Raw genomic sequence first — 24506 nt, forward strand, 5'->3', positions numbered from 1 at the left:
TGATGAATCAGAAGACCCAAACCCAAGTTCAGATTCAGTCCTTCAATGGGGGGCAGACTACACTTCTAGAGCAGTATTTCCTGCTCCAAATGCATTGGGCCAAGCCCATATTAGTCAGCCGACATCTCGCCTGACCCTAATCAGGATATTGTGTAGGCAGGTGGTCGCTGCTATTTTCTTCCGTCTTCTCATTAAATTATGTCATCAGCTGTCCTCTGGGTGACCTCTGGCATCTGTGTGCTGTCCGCTCGAGAAGACTTGGATTTAGAATCCCCCATTCCTTTCAGTGAAGGAGAGACAGACTCCGACATATTCTCTGATCCCTTCATGATCAATGCCACTGCCTGAAGGGCAGACACTCATTAGTTTTCAGCTTGTAATGGGCTGGTTGTTTTTGCTGGCCCTTTTGGTTCACCTCCTTGTTCTCTTCCTCCTCTTCCCTGCTTTCGTAAGTTCAATTCTGTCTTTAGGGGGTTGTGTCCCGGCCTTATAGGATTCAATCCAGTCCCAGGCCACTGTCGGGTCTTCGCAGAAATAAGTCTTGCCTTCCAACATGATCCGAAACCTTGCGGGAAACATAAAGGAGTATTGTAGGCCCTCCTCCCTCAGGGTCTTCTTGACTTCGAAAAAATATGTTCTCTTCCTCTGTACTTCCATCGTGTAATCAGGGAATGTGGAGACCTTACTGTTATTAACTATGAAGGGACCTGTAGATCTAGCATTATGGAGCAATAGGTCTTTATAGTGACAGAGTTGTGCCACCACTGGGCATAGAGGGAAGCCTGGTGCCTGCAGGCGGGCCGGCACTCTGTGTGCTCTTTCAAGTGTGTAAAAGGCAGAGAGGCCTTCCAGTGCCACCACTGATTTAAGTCAATGTTCCAAATAGGCAACCATGTCTGTAGTCTCCACTCCCTTGGGTAGCCCAACCACCCGGATGTTGTTGTGACTATTGTGCCTTTCTGCATCTTCCACTTTGCGTTCTAGCGCGCAAACCCTGCCCATAAGTTCTGTAACTGGAGGGAAGGGGTTTCTTGCACAGGGTGGAGATCAGCAAGGGAGGATTCTGTCACTTTAACTCTGTCTGCTAGCTTGTGGTGTTCTGGCAGAAGAAGACCCAGTCCTACAGACATGTGCCGATGTCCTGGTGTAGTGAAGCGATGGCCTCAATGATTTTAGTCAATTGCTGCTGCATTGGGTCACAGGCTGGTCCCTGGTTCCTGTTGTTGTGCATCTGGAATCTCCCCCTGGTCAGCAGGTGTTTCTGATGGCTTGGCTCTGGTTTTGCCCATTCTCCAATCAGATTTATGAAAGTCTCCCAGGTCTGATGTCTCAATCGGACATTGTGGAGATAATCGGTGGCCAGGCAGGGGAGCTCTGGGAGAGCCGGTAATATTGTCCGGTAACACAATGCATCATTTAAAGGATTCTTGCCAGCAAGTGTAGGGTTTTAAGAGTGCTTCGGGGGGGGGGGGTGCGTGTCATTAATCTGGTACTCAGCCACTCACTGTTTCACCTCGTGCTCCATTTAGAAACATCACTGTTAAAGAGCGTAGCTGTCCTGCAGTGTGCGGGCACCTTTGAGTTCCTTCTTCACATAGTCACTTCTGTTTGTTGATCCTCATTAACAAACAGTGGTACCTCTGCCCGGCGACCGGATAGTGTTTTCCCCAATGCACAGCACTTGCTCACCGCGGCCAGGGTTTCCTGCACAGAGCTCCACTGCTCAGTCTCCAGGGTCTAAAGGTGGCTTAGCTTAATATGCGGCCTCAATCCCAGCAACCTATGATGAATGAACCGAGCACCCAGTTCTTCTCCACTACAATTACGCACCTCAATTAAGCCACCCGACCCCAGCCAGGGCCAGAGTTTCTTTTTTTACCGGTGCCTTATCTCTCTTTGTCACCAGAAGCTCCCTGCCCAGGTCCTCTGAGCTACATCCAAGCCTACTCTATCTTGCAGGAGACATGGCCTTCTCACCGTCTCAGCGGCCCCTGCTGGCAGTCACAGGCAGTCGGTGTTCCACCCTGGGTGGAGGCGGGAGTTCGCTCCTACCTGTAAGCATGCCTTCGCCTCCTCCGGTCTCCACCTTTGGGCCCTCTGCACGTCCGCTGGGTCACACTTCTCTCTGTCGGAAGCTCAAGCAGGGCTCCTCCTGTCTTCCGTGGCCAATGTAGGCCCAGGCCGGTCGCCTGCTCTTCTTCCCTCCTGTCGTCTTAGCTCCCTCAGCTGGACCTCCGCCGCAATTCTTCTCTACCTCGGCTTTCAATACAATTTCATTCCAAACTTCGGGACCGTAGTACTCGGCCCTGCCGTCCACAAGTGTCGCATCAACCGTCTGATTTTTTGGTGCAGCAATATTCGATGTTCAAGGCACCATTAGGAAGGATTAAAACTGGATTGGCACAGAGAGGCAGACTCACGCGTCCGCCATCTCTGGCGGCTAAGCCACACTCCATTCCAAACTCATTGATAATCCTGCGTCTAGTTTCATTTAATTGGTTACCTGACTATTCTTTGTTTGATGAGTTCATCTGTCCAGAAGGACAGCAAAATTATGTTGCAGAGACTTGGTGACTGGAGGTTTGAAGTTAGTACAAAATATTATTGTACACTGCATTACTGCAGGTATTTTAATATCAGCATGACATTGAATAATGAAGGCACTTAATGATCATCAAAGACTGCTTGCAGAAGTCAACATTTAAAAAGTATTATATCAAAGCAATACCCTTTCAAGCTTAGAATGGCACAACAAATGTGTAAAAAAAGTAAGGAGGGAAAACTAGGTGGTTTCTATGGGTTAGGTTGAGAGCAGATACTTTATATGGAACACTCTACAACACCACTGACACTCTACTACTACTCACCTCAAAAGTCGTTTATTTTAGGAGAGTTTATAAGCATAGGAGTAGTATAGTGCCATTCACACTTAGCTAGAAAAGTGACAAAGTCTTTTGTCATTTCGAATTTTCGCAGCAAGGTTTTTAAGCATGCATCCATATCTAGTTGAAACATGACTAAATTATTTTACCTCTCTAGGCACAGTAATACAGCTTTGGATTGGTCAAATCCAAGCCAACCTTGAATGAATAAAAGCAGACCCTGAGACATGTGTTTCGCTCTCATTAGGGCTTGTCACACCACGACGAAGTAGCAGTCCACCTGCACTCTCTGAACCCAGCTTCCACTGCAGTCATTGATCAACCGCTATGCCTTTGACCCTGCACAGCACTCTGCTGCCTTTTGTCTTGGTTCCCTATACAAATGCCACAGACATACATACATGTAAATATGCTTCTAACACATCTCAAATGCAGGTCCTTGTTGAAAAAGGACCAACATTTTATATAGTATTTGATCAGCAAGAACTCTCCCTTATTAATCACATTTTCTTCAATGGAGATAGTGGTGTGCTCTCGATCACTAGGCCCATACTGCTGTTCTCATGGACTAAGTCTCGATTCAGCTGGTAACTGGCAGTCATTGCAGTGAACTCAAAGCAAGGGAAACGTGTCTACATAATCCATGCCTCCAAACCTTTCTGGGCTTACTCTGTTATCTTCGGAGAGGTAAAACAACCCACAGTGATGATTCGCATTGTTAAAAGTAGCATCAGGGGTGGCGTGGCAAGATGGCGACCGAGTGAGACGTGCCTTGCTGTCTCTCCGGCGCCGGGCCTTTCATAGCATTGCCTAGCACCGGTTTCCGGACTCTGAAAAGGCTTCTGACCGGCCCCGGACTCCCTAGGGGTGGTGCCCGGTGTTTGGAGCGGAACCAGACTGCTTGCGACGATCGCAGGCGGTACGGAGACAGCGGAGCGGCACGACCGGCAGACGCTGCTGGACGTCCTTGGGGCACCCTTGCTGAGTAGTGGGAGCTGTGATCCCCGGCGAGCCCTGCGGGGAGCCGCCCAAGCTGCCGGACATTGGGGTGCCTCGTCCCCTGCACCCGGACCTGTGAGCTCCACTGCCGATTGCGCAGAGGCGGGACCCCGAGGTCGGAGTGACGGAGCCTCCCGGCCCGGCCGGTGAGCTACGCGAGGCCGGGGATTGGGGCCTAGCCGCGACTGGAAGTCCTGTCGACGGCGGATCGCGCTAGCGGCGCGGCTTGGGGCGAAGCAGAGGACTTCTACCGGAGCCGGCTTGGAGGCTATAGTGGTGTGGGGAGGCCGGCCCTTGGCGGGGGAAGCATATCCCCGGACTTTTGGCTCTACTCGGGCGGATCCACCTGGGCTTCGGAGCCGGGTGCGGCCGCAGCAGTTCCTGGTCCTGGACCCTCTGCCGGCGTGACGAACGCACTCCCCAGGCTGAGACCCCGCCGGAGGTGTGGAGCTGTGCACCCAGAGACACAAGCGCACGAGGAGGCCTCCCTGCCCACGTGTGGGCTGCCGGGCCGGTCGAGGGACCGGAGAAGAGGCGCTGAGGCTGTTCGGAGAGGGGCATCGGGGCCCACCGGCGGATTGTCTATCTGAGAGGTCAGGACCCCATCGACTCCTGGAGGCAAGTCTTGGCCAGAGGGCAGCGCTTCGGGGACTTGACCAGACCTAGTTGCAGGCCCTGTGGGAGAAGACGGGGGGCGCCTCGATCGGCTCCCAAGCCCAGTGGGGCCTTGCCGGCGCTGCAGGCCTCAGGCGGGACAGCAATTAGTAGACCACCACGCGCTCCCCTGCTTTGGCGTGCCCCATCTGTGTGTTGGAGCCAAGAGGCTTATCTGCCTGTGACACCTGGATCGTCTTGACCTCTGCGGTGCCGGGGGGCAGCTGGTGGCCGTTGGGCGGCATTCCCGCCTAGTTCTAGCGGCGGGATCCGGCGGGCTCCGCTCCCCTGCGCGGTGCTCTCTCGTCCTTCCGCCGGCGGAGTGCCTTCGACGACGATGGCCTCCTCGCAACGCAAGGGGAAACCTGGCAAGGAGGGGACAACCAATAGCTCCCAGCCACCGGCCTCCCCTGGCCCTAGTGCTTCACCTTGGAGAACAGATGATGAGGCCCCGGCCACCAAGGCCTTCATGACGGAACTCTTCGCCTCGATCAAAGAAGATATCTCCGAGCTCCGAACCCAGCTTGCGTCGGATCTCCGCGAGGTGCGGAGGGACGTCGACGGTCTCGGAGAGAGAGTGGCCACTCTGGAAGACCACGACCTCAGCATGGCCAATGACGTCCATCTACTGCAACAGGACGTGCTCCGTCTCATGGAACAGAACATAGACCTGCAGGCTCACGCGGAGGACCTGGAGAATCGTTCCCGTCGGAACAACATCCGCATACGGGCGGTACCTTGGGATGGAGAAGCGGGAGACCTCCGAGGATATGTGCAGGCGCTCTTTCTTCAAATCCTAGACGAGGATGACTTGCAAGAAATCAGAATGGATAGAGTCCACAGAGTGGGGCTGCCCAGGCGAAATGGAGGTCCTCCTCCTGACATACTTGTATGTGTGCACGATTTCCAACTCAAGGAGCGAATCCTTAGTAAGGCGCGGGACATTCCCTCCTTGCAGTTCCGGGACCATCGTCCTCAGCTCTATCAAGACTTGGCAGCCACGATGCTCCATAAGCGGCGCGAGTTTCGCCCGGTCACAGCCTATTTGCGAGAGCATAATATCTCCTACTCCTGGGGCCACCCCTTCCGCATAGTCTTTCGATGGTAGAATAGACTGGCACAGATCCGGTCCCTTCGGGAGGCGAAGGAGCTTCTGGGGATTGAAGACGAGGTCCCTGCGCCTGGCCGTCGCAGTCCTTCACCACGGAGGAGACGTCGCTCCTCATCTTGGCACAGAGTGGGCCCAGAGGCAAATCGCAGGAGGCCTGATCGCACGACTAGCCTACAGGAGCGAGGGAGTGCGGTGGCCTCTGTGGCCTCTGCGACGCTGATGTCCTCTCAGCAGAGCTCCGGGGCGGCCTGATCATCGGACAGCTGGCCCTAGGTGCCGGAGGGACACGCACACTCAGGTACCGGGGATATGTATGTACTTTCTGAGAAGACACCCCGGTCTTCGGCCTTGGGAGATCCGATGTTGGGTCCCCGTCCCCGCCCCCTGGGAAGTTTCGCTCAGGGTTTGTTTAATTCAGGACTCTGTTTGCTTTTGTCCTGGGTCATTGGGGTGTTGGGGTGGAGGGGGGGACATGGACGGGAGGGGGGGGCGGTTTGGTTGGGGAGGGTGTTTGGGTGGGTTTGGTAGTGGTGGCGACGGCTGAATGTTTGCTCTAGGTACTGATCGTTTGAAGGTTTCGAACAACTGGTCTTTGATGGCATTTGTCACTTCATATTGTGCTCCGAGGAGCGGTTATCTGTTGGACTCCTTCCTCTGTGACTGGAGGAGTTGGATGCGGGGATCTGGGAGCGGGGACGGACGGTGGTTAGGGAGGGGTCTGCCCCGGGGTGAGCAGGGGGGGCTGCCTGAGGAGGGAGAGGGTTGGATGTGTGGGGTTTGGGGAGTTTGGAGATTTGTGGTTCTTGCTATTGTGAAGCAGGGGGGCCTGACGTTTCCTCATGCCTCTTAGCATTGGCACATGGAACGTGAAAGGCCTCAACTCCCCGCAGAAACGCCAAAAGCTATGGAAATATTTGTTGGATCATCATCTAGATGTGGTGGACCTCCAGGAGACTAACTGTTTAGCGGATAGATGCACAGCTATTGAAAAAGTTGAAATGAGGATCAAAAGTCTCTTGTGGTTTTATAGGTGCTCACCAAGGTGGCGTCGAGGGCCCAACGACGTCAGACTAGATACTGAAACGTGAGGCCAGAGGATCTCTGGTCTCATCCCTTAGTTGGCACTACAAACTGTAGTCCCTCCTTGGAAACAAGAAAGTGACTTCCATTCAATGTTCATTATAGTTCATATTTATTCCATATTAAAGTTCTTTTTTGTTTTTTTGCAAAACTCATTGATTGAGTTGTAAGGACGATTTCTGCGTTTTTGAGCATAGATGTCAGCCCACGAATAGACCTCTCCCAGTCTGGGCTGACATCTATGCTCAAAAACGCAGAAATCGTCCTTACAACTCGAACACTGACACCTCATCCACCGAGAGTGGATCCAGTCAAAAGTCACGAAAGCAACAACCAACACGCACACCACAGGAGCAAACCTCCACAGTGGAACCCACTACCAGCAAGACTCCCGACAGTAGCCCTTTTTTAGAACAGGGCCAATCTCAAAGAGGAGACCCCGGCGAGGGAAGAGAAAAGGAAAAAGAGAAGGAAAGGGATCCTCCAAATACTCGCAGCACGACTGCCACAACCAAGGAGAAGGAGAAGAAACCCAAAAAGACTTAACCTCAGAACAACTTGTCATCAACATTAGCGACCAAAATCTTAACATTTATGAATTGGAATTATTACAGAAAGGTACGTCATTCGTACCCACAACTTCCACGGACCATCTGGAACTTGAAGTGAGCTTCTTCAAGCTCATGCGAAAACTGAGACTCAGACATTTTTTCGACAACGTCGTACCTGAACGTCCATTACAAGATAAGGATCAACTGTTGGGCTTACGTCCACAGAGCTCATTTCAAGCACCAATGAGCCACAAGACATTGGATTTATTTGAGAATTTAGTTAAACAAGATCTTAATAAACTCAAACACACCAAACCAAAATCCAGAAATATTACACAAAAAGATCTTGATACTTTGAAAAAACTAGCAGAGAATGATCAAATCATCTGCACTAAAGCAGACAAGGGGGGAGCAATCGTTATTATGAACACTAACATGTATGATGCCAAAGTAATGGAACACGTCAGCGATCTGAATACTTACAGCAAACTAATTTGTAACCCCACCATGGAATATTCAACTACTTTGAGGAACATTATTGAACGAGCATCGCGACATGGTACAATCACAGAAAGAACTAAAAACTTTCTCACGACCGTCAACCCCAAAAGTCCATCCTTAAGAATGCTACCCAAAATACACAAGGATTTGAAAAACCCACCCATGAGACCCATAGTCTCTACCATAGGCAGTTTGCATCAACCTATAGGACAACTGATTGATAAATACTTACAACCCTCAGTACAAAAAATGCAAACATACATCAAGGACACAACCGACTTTTTACTCAAATTACGTAAATTACCAGTGGATCCAACTGAGAAGTTGATATTATGTACGGCAGACGTCTGCAGTCTGTATACCAGCATCCCACACGACATGGGGATTGAAGCAATAGAAGCAGCTCTCTTGAAGACCGATCTAGATCAAGACTTTCAACTGTTCCTTATGGAACTGATGTACTTCACCTTGTACCACAGCTATTTTAGAGTGAAAGATGAATGGTACCAACAACTTACAGGGATGGCAATGGGCAATTCAGCAGCCCCTGTGTATGCGAATATTTTTATGCAATGGTATGAAACACAACACATTCTCAATAATAGTGATTGGACTAAACACCTCAAAATGATAACTCGATACATCGATGATTATTTCATCGTCTGGACTGACACTGAAGAGTCACTAAGAACGCAACTTAACAAATTCAATACCATTGATCAACGACTTCAATTAACCTGGGAGATCTCAGATACCTCGGTTAACTTTCTTGATGTGAAAGTTAGTGCAACTCCACAAGGCTTCGTCACTGATCTGTACGTGAAGCCCACAGACAGGAATAATATGTTATTACATTCCAGCTTCCATGAACCTAACCTTATACGGAACTTACCGTACTCTCAAATGGCGAGAGTTAAAAGAATTTCGTCAGATTCAACTACCTTGACAGTGAGACTTAATGAAATGTCCAAAAAGTTCATCAACAGAGGTTATCCTAAATCTTTAATAGAAGATACGAAAAAGAGGATTGTGGAGACTGATAGAGACAAGTTATTAACACCAACCAACAAACCTGAACAAACACGGACGGTGGTAGTCTCTAAATACTCGACTTCGAGCAGGAAATTCAAACAAAGTATCATGAAACACTGGTCAATCCTGAACTTAGAACCTGACTTTGGGAACTCTTTTAACCAATCACCAATATTTGCCTATACCAGGGCCAGAAATTTAGGTGAAATGGTACAACTTAAACCTAAAGAGAGCATTTCATTCCATGGAACTAGACCCTGTTTAAATTGCGGCAATTGCAATAATATTATTAAAGGTAATTCAATCCAACATCCGAGATATGGCAACTCCATCAAACTACATGTTAATGCCACCTGTGACTCCAGTAACTTAATATACGGAATCAAATGCCCATGTGGGAAGCTATACGTTGGGAAAACCGAGCGCCGCATGAAGGTTCGACTCACGGAACATAAGTCCAATATCAGACTCAAAAATTCCAAGTCAGCTCTATCATCGCATTTTGTTGAAGCTCAACATAATGTATCTCAAATCAAGTTTATCATTCTTGAGATAGTCACTAAACAAGAAGGAAGAGACAATAACAAATTTCTGCTTCGGAGAGAGAACTATTGGATCTACAAATTATCGACCCAGAAGCCAATGGGCCTCAATGAAAGAATTGAATTTTCCTGTTACTTATGATTTAATTGCTCTAAATACCTGTTTGTGATGTTATTGTGTGTATTCCCGTTCATTAGCATGTTGACACTGCCTAAAAACAGCATACTCTTAACACCGTCTAACGTAGCCATCTGGTTAGTTGTTTGCGCTTACATTCTCACAGACCTGGGTTCGATCCCACGTTGGGTTTAGATTTACATGGCCCAAATTTCTTTTATTGCTTTTTTAACTTTTTTTTGAAACTCACATTACATTTTATATTTCGTTAGCATCTTATACATTACATTACCATGTTTTTTTGGTAATGTTAAACACAATGGTTTGAAGCTTCTAACCGAAAACCCCGATACGAACAGTTTAAACTGTTAAGTTTAGTCTGTTTACTCTGTTCATGAGACCGTGAGCACACCTGTGATACTCTCCCATTTGAATTTAAGAAGCGCGGCAAACGAAGGTTTCCCGCTGGCGTTTTGCAGGAAACAAACATCGGACCTAAGCACATTGACGTATCCGCTCAGGTTAGTTTTCACCATCTTAATACACTGCACCCAGTAGAATGTGGTTTTTTATACCACGGAGTGTAACACCGTTTCATGTACTTTTCCTTTAGATTTTTCACATAACTGCTTACAAGAAGCACGTAAGTGAGACGTCGTTTTCCAAACCTCCATGTATATAGGTAGCCATGTAGAATGTTTTTGGACACGCAATGTTATAAGATGGTTTATCGTTCGTTTGCTTTATCTTCTCCTTTAATCACTTACCAATATGTTTTGTAAAAAGTTTGATTTTACATGATGCTTGACATATCATTTACTACGATTCTAATACATATGTATATTGTTGTTTTTAGTGTCAATTCCCTGATGAAGGGCATAGCAAAAATGCCCGAAATGCATTGGACACGCCTTGAAAGACAGTGCTTAAAAGTTTAACGCTGCAAATGATTGTTTAAAACCATCAATGAGTTTTGCAAAAAAACAAAAAAGAACTTTAATATGGAATAAATATGAACTATAATGAACATTGAATGGAAGTCACTTTCTTGTTTCCAAGGAGGGACTACAGTTTGTGTGCCAACTAAGGGATGAGACCAGAGATCCTCTGGCCTCACGTTTCAGGACCTCCAGGAGACCCATCTAGCACGCAGGGACGAGCTCCGGCTCCGACACAGGCAATATCCCCTCATCTATAGGTCTTCTGCTTCTACTAAACACAGGGGGGTGGCTCTTCTATTCCGGGCGTCCATCCAATTCCAGCCTATGGGAGTGTGCTGTGACAAAGAAGGCAGGTGTTTGATGGGCAAAGGGGTGCTTTATGGCAGTTTATGTACGTTTGTGGTGGTGTATGTGCCCAATGCCCAGCAGAATAGCTTTCTTCAGGGATTGCTGGATAGGATGGGAGGCTTTGTGGAGGGCCATTTGTTTGCCATGGGGGATTTCAATATGGTGTGGGACCAAACTCTAGACAGCTCCCGAGCCCAGAGGACGGACTCTGGTGTTTTCTCCACCGCAACGAAAGACAAGATGGGGGAGTTGGGGCTAATAGATGGATGGCGCGCAGTTCACACACAGACCCGGGACTATACATTTTTCTCCCACGTACATCACACCTATTCCCGCATAGATTATGTGTTTTTAAGCCAGGCGCTCAGAGGGGATGTCCGCGATTCCAGGATCTTTCCGCTCTCTGTCTCAGATCATAGCCTGTTGGTACTCCTGCTGCAGTGGTCGGTGAGGGGGGATGGCTATCGGAAGTGGTACTTCCCGGCGGCGCTAGTGCGAGATGATACCTCCTGTAAGGAGCTAAGGAAAGCCATCAGGGAGTTCTTGACGCTTAACCCAACCTCGGACACTTCTGTGTTCAACACCTGGGACGCCTGTAAGGCCTCCTTGAGGGGCACCTGCATAGGTCTTAATGCGGCCATTAATCGATTGCGGAGGGAAGAACGGGAGAAATTGGAGGCTGAACTCGAGGGACTGGAACGGGCTCACAAATTGAACCCTTCTTGCGCGACACTTTGCCCGCTGACGGCTGTCAGGGGGAAGCTGAAAGCACATTACAACAATCGCTCTGAGTTTACCCTCCTGAGACTGCGTCGAGTGTCGTACGCACAGGGGAACAAATTGGGCCGACATCTGGCACGTCAACTTCGAGAGAAAAGGGAGAAGGAATATATAGGGGGGATTCAGGACTCGGGGGGGGCTCAGTGCATCACCGGGATGGGGATAAGGCGGACATCTTTGGCCGGTTCTATGCGGCACTTTATAAGGTGATTCCCTAGATCAGAGTGCGCAAGACGCATTTCTATCGGGCCTTTCCTTCCCGCAGGTTTCTATTGATCGGAACGAACAGCTGACGGCTCCCTTCACCAGGGAGGAGGTGCTCGAGGCGATCAAGGCCTTGAAGCCCAATAAGGCTCCCGGCCCGGATGGGTATACCGCTTATTTCTACCAATCGTTTGCATCTGAACTGGTTGACTGCTTGGTCTCCCTCTTCAACGAAATGGCGGCCACTGGGGAGACCTCTGGCACTATGGCCGAGGCCATGATCACCGTGATCCCCAAACAGGGGAAGGATCCCTCCAGATGTGCCTCATACCGCCCTATAGCCCTCCTGAATGTGGACGCTAAATTGTATTCCTCTATCATCGCCCGCCGGTTGCAAGATCTGATGCCGGCCATTATACATCCGGACCAGTCCGGTTTCATTAAGGGTCGGCAAACCCATGACAACTTACGAAGGGTGTTGCATTTGATAGAGAAGGCTTCCAGATTCCGCATTCCGGCGGTGCTAGTGGGACTGGATGCAGAGAAGGCGTTCGACCGTGTCGACTGGGGATTCCTGTTTCGCACCCTATCCGCCTTTGGGCTTTCGCGCCAGTTCCTCACGATGATTCGGGCAAATTATAATTGCCCTACCTCGAGGGTGCTGATTAACGGCCATCGGTCTGCTTGCTTTCCTCACTCCAGGGGTACGAGACAGGGGTGCCCCCTTTCCCCTCTCCTCTTTGCCTTGAGTATCGAACCCCTGGCCCTGGCAATCCGGGAGAAGGACCAAATCAAGGGCCTTCCCTTCACGGGGGAACAGCATAAAATATCCCTTTTTGCGGACGATGTTCTGTTGTCCTTAGGGGATCCGACTCAGTCCTTGCCGCATGTTCACGAGGTGCTCTCCCGGTTTGAAGCGGTGGCGGGATTCAGAGTCAACTTCGACAAGTCGCACATCCTGAATCTAACCCTGTCCCCTGCGGAAGTTGACCGGGTGCGCTTACTGACGGCCCTGCCGTGGGCTCCTGCCTCCCTACTATATCTGGGGGTGCACCTGACACCTACTATAGGATCCCTGTTCGCGGCTAACTTTCCCCCCTTGCTGGCTACGGTACGGAGCGACCTGGATCGGTGGAAGCCGAAATTCCTTTCGTGGCTTGGCAGGATACATGCTCTTAAAATGGTCCTCCTACCTAAATTTCTTTATCTTTTCCAGTCCCTCCCTATACCTATTGACATGGACTTCTTCCGCCGATTACGGACGTTGATGCTGAAGTTTGTTTGGCAGGGTGGCCGGGCTCGTATTCCCTTTACGACACTGCGCCGACCAAGGAAGGAGGGAGGAGTTGGGCTCCCTGATATGCTTCTATACTATAAGGCTGCGCAGCTGCGGGTGATAGTGGAATGGTCCCAGCAGCTCTCAGAGAAACACTGGCTGCATATGGACAGGGCCGTGGCGGGGAGGTCGATTTGGGATCTGATCTGGAAGCCCAAAGCGGACCGACCTAAGAATGCTTACATTAGCACTCCTACTAGCACGGTTCTGAAGGTGTGGGACACGATCACTGGCGACGACCGCTGGACCACATTTCCGTCTCCCTTCACCCCCATTCACTTCAACCCGGCCTTTCCACCGGCCTTACAGGAGGGACCCTTTAGGCTGTGGCGAGAGGGAGGTTGTAGGGCGCATACGCATTTGTTTCACGGGAGGGTTCCCCTCACATTCCACAATTGCATGCGCGACTATGGGATTCCGGTCACTGAGCGCTTTCGCCATGCCCAGCTTCTCCATTGGGCGACATCGGCGGAAATCGGCGAGGCCGCCACACGACCGCCTTCCCCCTTCGAGTCCTTTCTGCTCCGCACATCTGCAATGCGGGGGACGGTCTCCTTCTTGTATGGGCTGCTTCTGGCCACTACGGTCGCCCCGCGCCCTCGATACATGGAACGGTGGGAGGTCCTTTTGGATCGAGACATCTGAATGGAAGCACCTCTGGAGGGACATAGCGACGCACAACCATTCAGTGAACCTTAGGGAAGCCCACTTGAAAACCATGCATGACTGGTATTTATATCCGGCCAAGCTCCACCGTATATTCCCTACTTCTTCGGATAGATGCTGGAGAGGATGTGGCCTATTGGGGGACTTCCACCACATTTGGTGGGACTGCCCGATCATTCGCCCCTTCTGGATGGAGATACTCTCCCACATCAAGGAGATATTGGGGTATCCGATCTCGGATTCTGTGGCTCATGTACTGCTGGGTCTCCGAGATCCATTATTGGAACATCAGACTAAGGCGGACAAGCGCATTCAACGGCTTTGCTTAGGGGCAGCTAAGCTTACGTTGGCGGCGGCATGGAAGAAACCACATGCCCCGGCTATGTCGCTGTGGCATGCGAGACTGTGGGGGCTACTGAGTATGGAGAGAATGGCGGACATCTTCCTGGGCAATTTAAAAAACTTTTTATTCCGTTGGGGGCCACTGGTCCGTTTCTTGTCATCTGGGCTGCCATCTGCGGTATGCCCACCCACGCTCCGTGCACTTCACCTGTTTCAAATATGACCAGATTGCATGCCTCTGCAGCTTAGTACGGTGCGAGAGTGTCTGTGTCGTCACCACTGGGGAGGGTGGGGGGTGGGGGGGAAACCAGTTGGGGACGGGTTCTTGTTAATTGTTGTGACACTGTTTAGCTTCTGGGGATGCAGGGCTTCTGTATTGCTTTGCACCCCTCTTCTACTGCCCTCGGACTACATATGGGCCTTGGCCTGCGAACTTTCGAGCTGGCACTAGACTTTCTGCTGGACCTTGTTGCTGGGCCTGCCACCTCTTTCAGACACTTAACGCTTTTATTCTCCAGTACATATTGTAGCTTCCCCTGTGAGGGATTTGTGGCGGAATTGTCGCCTGTATGTTTCTTCTTTATCCTTTTTCTTTCCCCCTTCCCTTTCCCTTTTTTCTGAAAAACTTTGAATAAAAACACACTTTACAAAAAAAAAAGTGGCATCAGCATCCAAAGCTAGTTTTCCAAGTCACTGCCTCAAATACATTATCCAACATGGCAACTAGACCAGGTTCTACCCCATGTTGGAGTTGAGGCATCGCTCTCCAGCATACAACATAAAAAGCCTCCACTATGAAAAGACCTTTCAGGTGAACTTGCAACTTTGTACCTCCTTCATATCAATGTTAGTTAGCTAATGCAGTTTGTTTTATAGTTGGTATGTAATTATTACTTTAGGAAAGTTTCTAAGGTATAGACTTGATCAAATGAGAGCGTGTTTATAAGATGCCATGTGATGTGTCTTATGTGGGGAAACTATTCACTGTTGCTATTACCGCTATGGAATATTGGGCAGGATTTGTCTGCAAGAGCAGAAGTAAGGTAATGTTTGTTGGGCGGGAGAGAGGTTTCATTTCTCCTAGAAGTGCTATTTCTTTTTACTAAAGCATTGTAAAAGTAAAGTAAGAGAGTTGTTGTCACGCTTATTGGCTGCGTATTTAAGACATAGTTACTTTTAATTAGTAGGTACCTCAGTTGTAGCTACCTTAGTTTTCTTCTTGTATGCATGTAGTAAATACATTTATCTTTGTGCCAAAGATTTCTGGTAGCAAATCACCAAGGTTATTGACCACATGAATATTTAAAGAATGTCTGCCACCTTTTAATCTCAAAAATAGATTTTAATAGTTATTGTTGGTTAAATCTAGACTACTTTTTGCAGAAGAAACAGCCATTGTGGGAGCTGCATGAAAGATTTCCTTTGTAACGTTTGCTATACAGTCCACCATTGCCATGGTTAGGTGCATACATGTTTTCATAAATCCCCAAAAATCTAATACAGCTATTCAATTCTTGGACTGTTATATAGATCCAGAAGGAGTCTAAAACTTGTAAATCCTTTGTTTACAGAGTACGTGCGGATTTTGATGTACCAACTAATTGTTTGATTGGAGCCCATGGATACTGTACGCAGGTGAGCATACCTGGTGTGTTATTTAGTTTATTAAAATAGTGATGGTTTTAGCATAATGCCATATTTTGCTTGGTTGACAACTGTTGTGATCTTAATAGCTGTAGTTCTTCCCAGTACTTGTATACGCATGCTCAGTTTGCTCGTGTTTATACCTGTAAATGAATTCAAGCCCTACTCTTCCTCAAGATGTCAGACTGCATTTCATGCACAGATCTAATCTACTCCTGAAATGAGAGTCCAGCCACATGGACCCACTTTGGTCATAAACACATGGATTTATAGAGTTATGCAACAGTGACAGGATTCCTTTGAAGTGCAAACAACCATTCATTTGCACTATATGTCTTTGTCATCAACAAATGATTGACCTCTGGCACTTTGTACAAAATATGCCTCTGCAAAAGTGAACCCAGGCTGGTGCCTGTGGTATCTCCATTAACCAGATGTGTGATTATACACTGAAAACCACAGTCATCTATGACACTGTAATTTATCTAAATTTCAAAACCAGGAAAAATATACTAAGACTACCCTTGATGGCCTATTATGGTGTCATCTCAAAATGAAAGTGATTCTTACCCTTCGGTGATTAATTGCTGTATTGCATTGTTGCATGCACGTGCTTCACAACTGACCCACTGCCTTTGTAGATGTGTTTGTACACTGTTATCAAATTCATGTCCTCCACTCATACTATTAACTCAGTATCTCATGTTTCCCTCTAGTCTTCTCAGCTCCAAATCTCTAGCCCAGCACCTCAAAATGCAAAGGGAGCATTCATCTACCACTTCCTTGGCCAAAAATATCTTCCTCCACTTCTATGCTGCTTCCACCAATAGATCCAGTGCACCAGTCCAACACACAGCACCCAGAAGATCCCATCCTATCACCTTGGTCCCCAGTGTCCACCGCTACACAGAGATTCAGATATGGTCTCCTAGCCAAAGGCGCAGTCTTTTCTCTAGATCCTTCATTCATATTCTCATTTCTGACTATTGCCTTCAGTGCTTCTTCTTAATTGAGAGTTGGTTCACATCAGATAGCAAAACGTATTCCTGCATCTGTTCAGGCCATCTACTCCCTTAAGGTACAAAACAGCCTGGTTTTCATATAAATGTTGCCATCATTTACACAGTTGTTATAAGAGCCACTACTCTAATAAATATCCATTCCGCACCTCAGAAGCGAAGCATAGCTGTCTAGATCATTCTGTTCCTCTCCTCCACTTTAGAATCCCTTCTCTGTTTATGCCCCCAAAGCACATCACACATTTCGTATCCCCTTCTCTTACATGTTGACCATAACTACTGGCCAAACCCTAGTTTAGCGTGATTTGAGTTTCTGTTCTCGTTTCACAGAACTCATCTTGCATCGTAATTTAGGACACCATCCTCCTTAATCTCTTAACCTTTGTTCTTCCATTTACCAAGTTTTACTACCTAAATATTATCTTGGAGATTACGCTGCCAGTCACTTTAACTCTTTGATAATGACATGCGCAGATCACTTCATTTTCTTTTTGATTATTAGTTATCAATTTCTATTTGTTATCGTTCGCTTCCTCTTGCTCTCTTTTCTGCTTTTCTTTCTCTCTCTCTCTCTTGCTCTGTGTTAAAGTATGATAATGAACATTTGGCCCTGGTCCCCTAAAATGAGTGCTTGGTGCTCATGACTTTGATACCACTTTCACTGGCTGTTGGGAAAAGGACCTAGCTGCCCAGCAGGGCTTGGCTGGTCAGGGGTGCCTTTTTTACATCATGCTCAGAGTAATTATTTGATGGCAGGACTATTTGACTTCTCTTAAACTGTGTCAGAGTAAATACCTAAAATGTATCGTACTTGTAGCCAAGCAATGAGAAATAAGGATACATTTCAGCTAATAAAATTGTGAGAACAAGAAATCTTTGGGCCTATTTACCACCTGCACTTTGGAGTACATAAAGTAGCACAACATTAGTAATACTTGTACTACAAAATAGTATTCACAAACCTGCTGTCGTAGACCCCTGCCTTCACCTCTTCTACTTTTTCTATTAAGAGGTCTCCACCAAGGTGGCAGAAATCTCTACACATATAGGCATGCTTTTTGTAGTATGTGTGGGAGGGACCAGGTAGTATGGCTGAACAATGGGAAATACTTACTACTAAATGTGAGGAGTTCAGGGAAATTTAAAGCAGGGTTATGGAGAGACATGCTAATACAAACACACGCTCACAAAACAGTAAGATCATTTCTACTCACAAATTACATTTATAAAGTTAGAACACCACTAAACGCATAAAACAAGCACAAAAGAACTCCTACCCCGTCTTGGAGTAAGTCAAGCACTGCACATGTCCACTCACAGGTACTGCAACAAACTCCCATAAAAACAGTGGAGGCAGGAAAATAAAATAACACAACATAGGAACTAAAGTTAAATTAATTAAATTATTTAACCTTTACATTGTGTATGTCCATGTTGAAATTATCAACATGTTTTTGTATTATTTTAAAATGTAACAATCAACTTAATTAAAAAAAATCAGATTTTAATCATTTTGGAAAATATTAAAACCAATTTAAATTGACTACATATTAAAAATAATAATTGTTTTATTGTTTATAGATAATTCATAAAATAAATTAATATACCTAAAATAATGTTTTAGTGAGCATTATTTGATGTGTTAATGTGCTGTACTATTTTATTTTATTAGGTCTAAGCAATACATATTTTTAATTAATTTAGATTTATATTATACATTATAATATGTTTAATATTGTTTAAAAAATAATACAGTTTCTGGATATTCTCTAAACTTTCCCATAGGGAAGTCTATTCCAGTGTAGTGGAGGCCTCCAACCACTTATGCAAAATTACTAGTAGTAACTTTAAACTCATAAATGCTGTTCTCTGATGCTCCACCCTTGATTTGCAAGGTTGGAGATGTATGAAACAACATATAGCCGTAACCCTACACTCGGAAATGGTGAACAGCAGACAAGTGTAGATTTAGACCTAGGTGTAGTATTAAATGTGCACATGAGTACATATATAGTTGTATATTTACCTTTGTGAATAGGCCCCTTGATTTATATCAGTAGAAGTTACTGAAAACAATCTGTGCACTTCCAAAATGTTCAAACCAAAGCTGTGAACTGCTTTTCTGCTTTTCCTTTATTAGCTGGCTGCATTTTAACGTTATCAACTACTTTCCATGTAAACAGGAACTTGTGAACCTTGTGCTGACCGGTAAAGCGGTGTCTAATGTGTTCAACGATGTGGTGGAGCTCGATTCTGGGAATGGCAATATTACTCTGCTGAAAGGAATTGATCTTCGCAGTGACATCGGTTTCTTGTCTCTCTTTGAGCATTACAATGTGTGTCAGGTACAGTTTATTTATATTTCGTAAGGTTTTATAAGGCTATTTAAAAAGATTTTGCACAAATGATGGAGAAGCAGAACTAATGAAATCCCCTGATTTACGGTGTTTATTCAGTACAACAGCTGACCGCATGTTATGCCATTTATTAAGTATATAACTAAAAATGCAGTTACTGTAAAATAATCCTTTGCGAGGACCGCTCCTTTATATAATTATTAGTTATTTTGCTGCAGCGGGGAAAACCTGTGCAGTGCAAAGGGGAAAATCGAAAAAAACAATATCTTCCGTTACCTACTCGCCACTTGCTTTTTAGGTCTCGCTAGCATTGCAGCGCGAAAGCGCTGCCATCGCTTTGCGAGTCATGCAGTGTACTTTATAGTGTGGAAGCTTCGTGGAAGCTCCGCCCACTCTCTGGCCCATCTTCTTCATTGATTTAGGTTTTAGGTTATAAATGCCGCCTTCCAGTTGGTTTTAAGCGTGTTAGTCCCTCTCTTTGACAGCCATGTCAGTCATTTTTATCCTTCCACGGCTACTGGCCCCTTCACTGCACAGACTACTTTCTTCTACTGCCCCCTTTCCGCATTCTGATGCCTTCTCACCGCCCCACCCCTTGTGTCTGGGTTGTTCTTTAAACCTCTCCTCGCTGCTCACCGGCGCACAACTCTGCTTTCAGCTCTTTTAATCTCCTCGTGCCTCTCTCTCTCCAGAACACCTCCTCCCACCCTTCGCAGCTTCTTTTCTTAGCCCTCTGCTCGAGGGAGCACGATGCTGATTTATATTCACTGAATTTTCCCATGCCTCCCACGGCCCCACAACTGGCCCCCCAACTCCTCCCACGCCTCGCAGCTTCTTTTAAAAAACTGACAAGTTAAAAATGGCCGCACCCAAAGATGAGCAGTCTACGCAGAGTGTAGGGAGGACTCCAGCAGTTTGCGATCCAAAGGCTCTGATGAAATTAGGGAGCGTAGGTTGCGAAAGACTTACATTGTAGTTGGGATGGGAGGGGCATGTTATCAGTCTTTTACGTGGAGGAGACCTGCATCTCCCAGAATCTGACGAGTGGAACTCCCTTGCCTTTCCGGTAAGAGGGTGACCGATCACGAGGGAGTTAGCAGAGACGTCATTAGAGGCTATTAAGATTGCCTGGTAGAAACCTCTGTGTTTACTGTTTCAAAGTTGTCCACGGAGCCCGCTTTGCATCGCATTTTTTATGCATTGCAGTTTAATATGAAGGTATTGAAGCGCCTTACACGAGCGCCAGTTATATTACAGAAGGACACATTCTTTTTTTCTAGGCATGGGGTAATTAAGTAATTTGCCCAGAATAACAGGATGTTGAGCCTACGCGGAGACTCAAACCTGATTCCACAGATCCAAAGTTGGCAGCTATGGCCTCAACGCCACATCCTCCACAAGTAATAGTCCACCTTTGTGACAATGCCTTCTTCAGGGATGCTGTGTTCTCCACGTTTTTGTTTCCTTTGCGAAATATGATAACTTTGTGTGTACACCATGGCTTTCATCCCCGGGTCATACAATTCCTCGGAGACTGCTTATCTCACTGCCATCTAAATACTTAACCTTTGCCGGATAATGAGCGGAGCGCTGTTTGTAAGTTCAGAAACAGTGTTAAACAGATCTTGACTGCAGAGCTAAGTCTCAGTGAGGCTTTTAATATTTATTTTTCATTATCTTGTTTCAGGTAATAAAAAAGTTACAGTGTAGCTGTGAGGCTAATAGCGGTGCTCAGTTTCAAAGCTGTGTGTGGATTTCCCAAAGTATTTGTCTTTAGCTGTATGGAGATTCATTGCCTAGTCACATCACAAAGTGTATTGCATTCATTAGTGATGATGAATGTGTGTCAATGTTTTCACTATCCAGTTATTTTGCCAGTTACATCCAAAACGGAACATAGATAGCAATTCCTGATGTACGTTACCTCTAGATTACTGTGTTTCAGTTTGTAAGCTTTTATTAGCTGACTCTTGTCAGGAATAAAAATAAACGTCAGGAAAGAAATACAGTTTGACAATGCCCCACCCCCAAGTCATTTTTGTTTTAAGAGTGGGTCAGTGTTCCATTACAGTATAATGCATGCCCGGAATATGAACACACCTGTTCTTGATAAAAAGGGCCATAGACAGACAGCAAGATAAAGGCGTGGAAAGTTCACTGAAGGCTGCAGGACAATAGCAGAAGAGATTAATTGAATTTGATATTAGTTTGCAACATTTCAGTAGCATGTTATTAGCAATTGCGAAAAAATAATTTTACATTTAATTGTTTTTAAATTGTGACCACTTTTATTTGGCTGTATAGACAACAGTGGCTGGTAGCACATTTCCTCCCTGCACCTGTTCTCTTCCTTTCCATTCAGGTCTAGACCTTAATGCTGCTTGCACTTAACAGTTGTGCTTGTCATCCATTGTTAGCTCAGTAAAAAACAGTTATCTTTCGACTCATCATTCAACGCGAATCGAGCAATCCTGTCTTTTGGAAGTGCTTGGTAAACCACTTTCATTTTTATAAACTGTTTACCCATCCAGGCACCTAAGTGCATCCTCAGGGCTGTGTGCACATGTGTTTTATAAATTACACCCCCCTCTCCTTCCTTTCTTCTAAAATGAATGGTCTTATTCTTACACCTTACCACCCGTAACTCCCTGCGTGTTCAGTAATTCTAATACATGCACTGGTTAATTGTCAATTTTTATTGACTTTGCAAGGATGAAAGACCAAGTTAGCCCTATTTGTCTTCTCTAACCTCAATATTAGTAGATTAGTCTTGTGGAGCTGGTGATGTGTTGGTGACCAATCTTGGAAGGATGAAAGACCAAGTCAGTCCTGTCTGTCGTCTTTTTCACCTTCACAGGTTGTTGTTGCTCCCCTCTCCCTCTGCTTAATTTGAGCCGCTGGTTAAGCACCCTGGAAAATGTGCTAGTTTAAGATTGAAGCCAAGAAGATTCATATCAATGTTATTTCAACACTAATCTGAGAAATGTGCGCCACTTCCTGTTTTCTACAATGTAATACTGGAAAACCAAACTAGTTAGTGAATTTCCTTGATGTGAATATGCGATGTTACATCTCATGCGGTACAATGCAGGCGATTACAACGCAGTCGTTAGAACGACCGTGTTGTTACAACGTATACCATTGCATCGCAAGTCGTTTCTACGACTTGTTAATTAAGGAATAGTATAATTTACTATTCCAACTCCAGCCTGTGCAACAGTAGGGAAGGTGTTCGAATAGTAAATTATACTATTCCTTAATTAAGAGCGCCCCCTACAGCAAGTCGTAGAAACGACTTGCGTTGTAATCGTTAGTGTTAGAACAACGCGGTCGTTGTAACGACCGCGTTGTACCGCATGCGATGTAAACGCTGCTTCCCTGCATTTTTCCTATTTAGTGGTGCACAGTGATTTCTTGCTTATTATTGTATATGATAGCAATAATATTGTGTGGTTACTATTACTTGTGAGAGACAGAGATATCCTATGTGCTGTTCTTTACTTAGGGTTACACCTTTTGAATCTCTGTACACTATTAATCGTAATCCAGGTAAAACTTTATTCATACTGATTCCAGTCTACAGCCTGATGCTCATTCTACCAACTTTCACGCAAAGTGGTGGTATGCTACTTTATTTTTATACATACCACTAGGACAGAACACTCTCTAAAATGTGCTCAAGGGTGGTGTGTTTTGTCTGCTTCTGCAGGTCTGGTTATGTTTTGTTATTAGGGACTTGTAAAGTGCACAGCTACTCGAGAGAGTGTCCCGGCGCTGAGGATACTGGGTGGGGCTAACAAGGCACTCAGCTAGCAAGTGTCACACTATTGTAGGAAAAGCCAGGTTTTCAATGATTTCCTAAAAAGGAAGGAGGTCCTGTGTCTGTCTTAGATCCAATGGGAGGCCGTTCCATATCCTATCTGCTTGAACTTGGAACGAACGACCTCCGATTCGAGAATGGAATGCTTTAGGAATGCAGGCTAAGTGGTATGCCACCGACCTCAAAGCATGACGTGGGTAGTAGAATTGCACTCTTCCTGAGATACGGGGCCCCAAATCCAGGAAGAGATTTGAAAGTCAGGAACATGGACTTAAATATAATCCGCTTACCAATTGGAAGCCCGTGCATTGATTTCAGATGACTGGACATCCGCGTTCTAGGTCGGTGCATAAGGATTGCCCTTGCCGCTGCATTCAGAACTACTTTTAGGCGTGTCAACAGGTAGTCCGGAATTCCCAAATAAAGGCTATTGACGTAGTCCAGCCGGGAAAGAACCAGTGCATGGACCACAGTCTTTCTATGCGTTACCATCAGGAGGGGCAGGAATTGGCTGAGCATTTTGAGCATTCCAAAACAAGAGCCCGCTACTGCTTGTGCTTGGGAATTCATGGATAAATTGTCCTCCATCCTTACTCCTAGATTCTTGACTGTCTTGACCGAGGCTAAGGGGGGGGACATGTCCTGGGGCCACCGGTTCCGCCATTCGGTGTCTGGAGGGAGACCAAAGAAGATAATTTCCAATTTGTTTGGATCACATTTTAGTTGGTGGGATTGGAACCAGGCGAATACTTCTGAGAGGCAGTCCTTTATCTCTTCACCTCTGAAATCTGACTTTCTGTCACACGTGAAGAGCAGTTGGGTATCGTAAGCATACATACGATTTTTGCACCGTGCGCTTCAGCCAGATCTGCTAAAGGGGACATGTAAAGATTAAAAAGTGTGGGACTGAGGATTGATCCCTGCGAAACCCTCACCTTTAGCGGTGGAATAGGTGCACAAAAGAGGGGGACCAAACCGTTTGCTGACGCTTCTCCAGAAACTAGGTGAACCAACGGAGTACCGTGCCCCTGTAGCCGCATTCCATGAGTCTTCTTAGGAGCTAATCATGGGGGTACGGTATCGAAGGCCGCTGATAGAGCTAGCAAAATCAGCACAGCCTTACCTCCTTAGTCTAAGGTCTCCTTGATGGTCTCTGAGACCTCAGGAAGTGCGGTTTTGGTACTGAAATTAGATCTGAAACTGGACTGGCTCTGGTGGAAAACAAGATTGGATTGCGCATAAGTAGTGATAACCTCATTAACATATTTTTCCAACACCTTTGGAAAAAAGGGGAGCAGGGATATTGGTCTGTAATTGGAGGCCAACTCAGGGGTCTGCTTTTGTTTTTTTCTGTAGGGGCAATATTTTTGCCTTCTTCCACCTACTCGGGACCTGTCCGGTCTCCAAGGAAGAGTTCAGAACCCGGTTGGGCGCCGGGTTAATTGCCTCAGCTGAAGCCACCATTGTCTTAGCCTGACAAGGGTCGGACGGCGAACCCGATTTAAGGGCCTTCATAATTTCCAATGACTTTTCCAAGTATATAGGGGGAAATTGCATAAGTGGCAAACCCCTTGGCTGC

General features: G+C 46.5%; 1 protein-coding gene across 4 annotated transcripts in view; it reads left to right on the forward strand.

Annotated features, from left to right (window-relative positions):
* MINDY4 (MINDY lysine 48 deubiquitinase 4) overlaps positions 1-24506 on the forward strand; it is a 638720-nt gene that overhangs the window by 543708 nt on the left and 70506 nt on the right. For all 4 annotated transcript variants that reach the window (XM_078665290.1, XM_078665287.1, XM_078665289.1 and 1 more), the window contains exons 14-15: positions 15659-15722; positions 18934-19095. In XM_078665290.1, the coding sequence (XP_078521416.1) occupies positions 15659-15722; positions 18934-19095 (226 nt within the window). The remainder of the gene's footprint in view (positions 1-15658; positions 15723-18933; positions 19096-24506) is intronic.

Source organism: Lissotriton helveticus, chromosome 10, assembly GCF_964261635.1.
Source record: "Lissotriton helveticus chromosome 10, aLisHel1.1, whole genome shotgun sequence".
Classification (NCBI taxonomy): domain Eukaryota; kingdom Metazoa; phylum Chordata; class Amphibia; order Caudata; family Salamandridae; genus Lissotriton; species Lissotriton helveticus.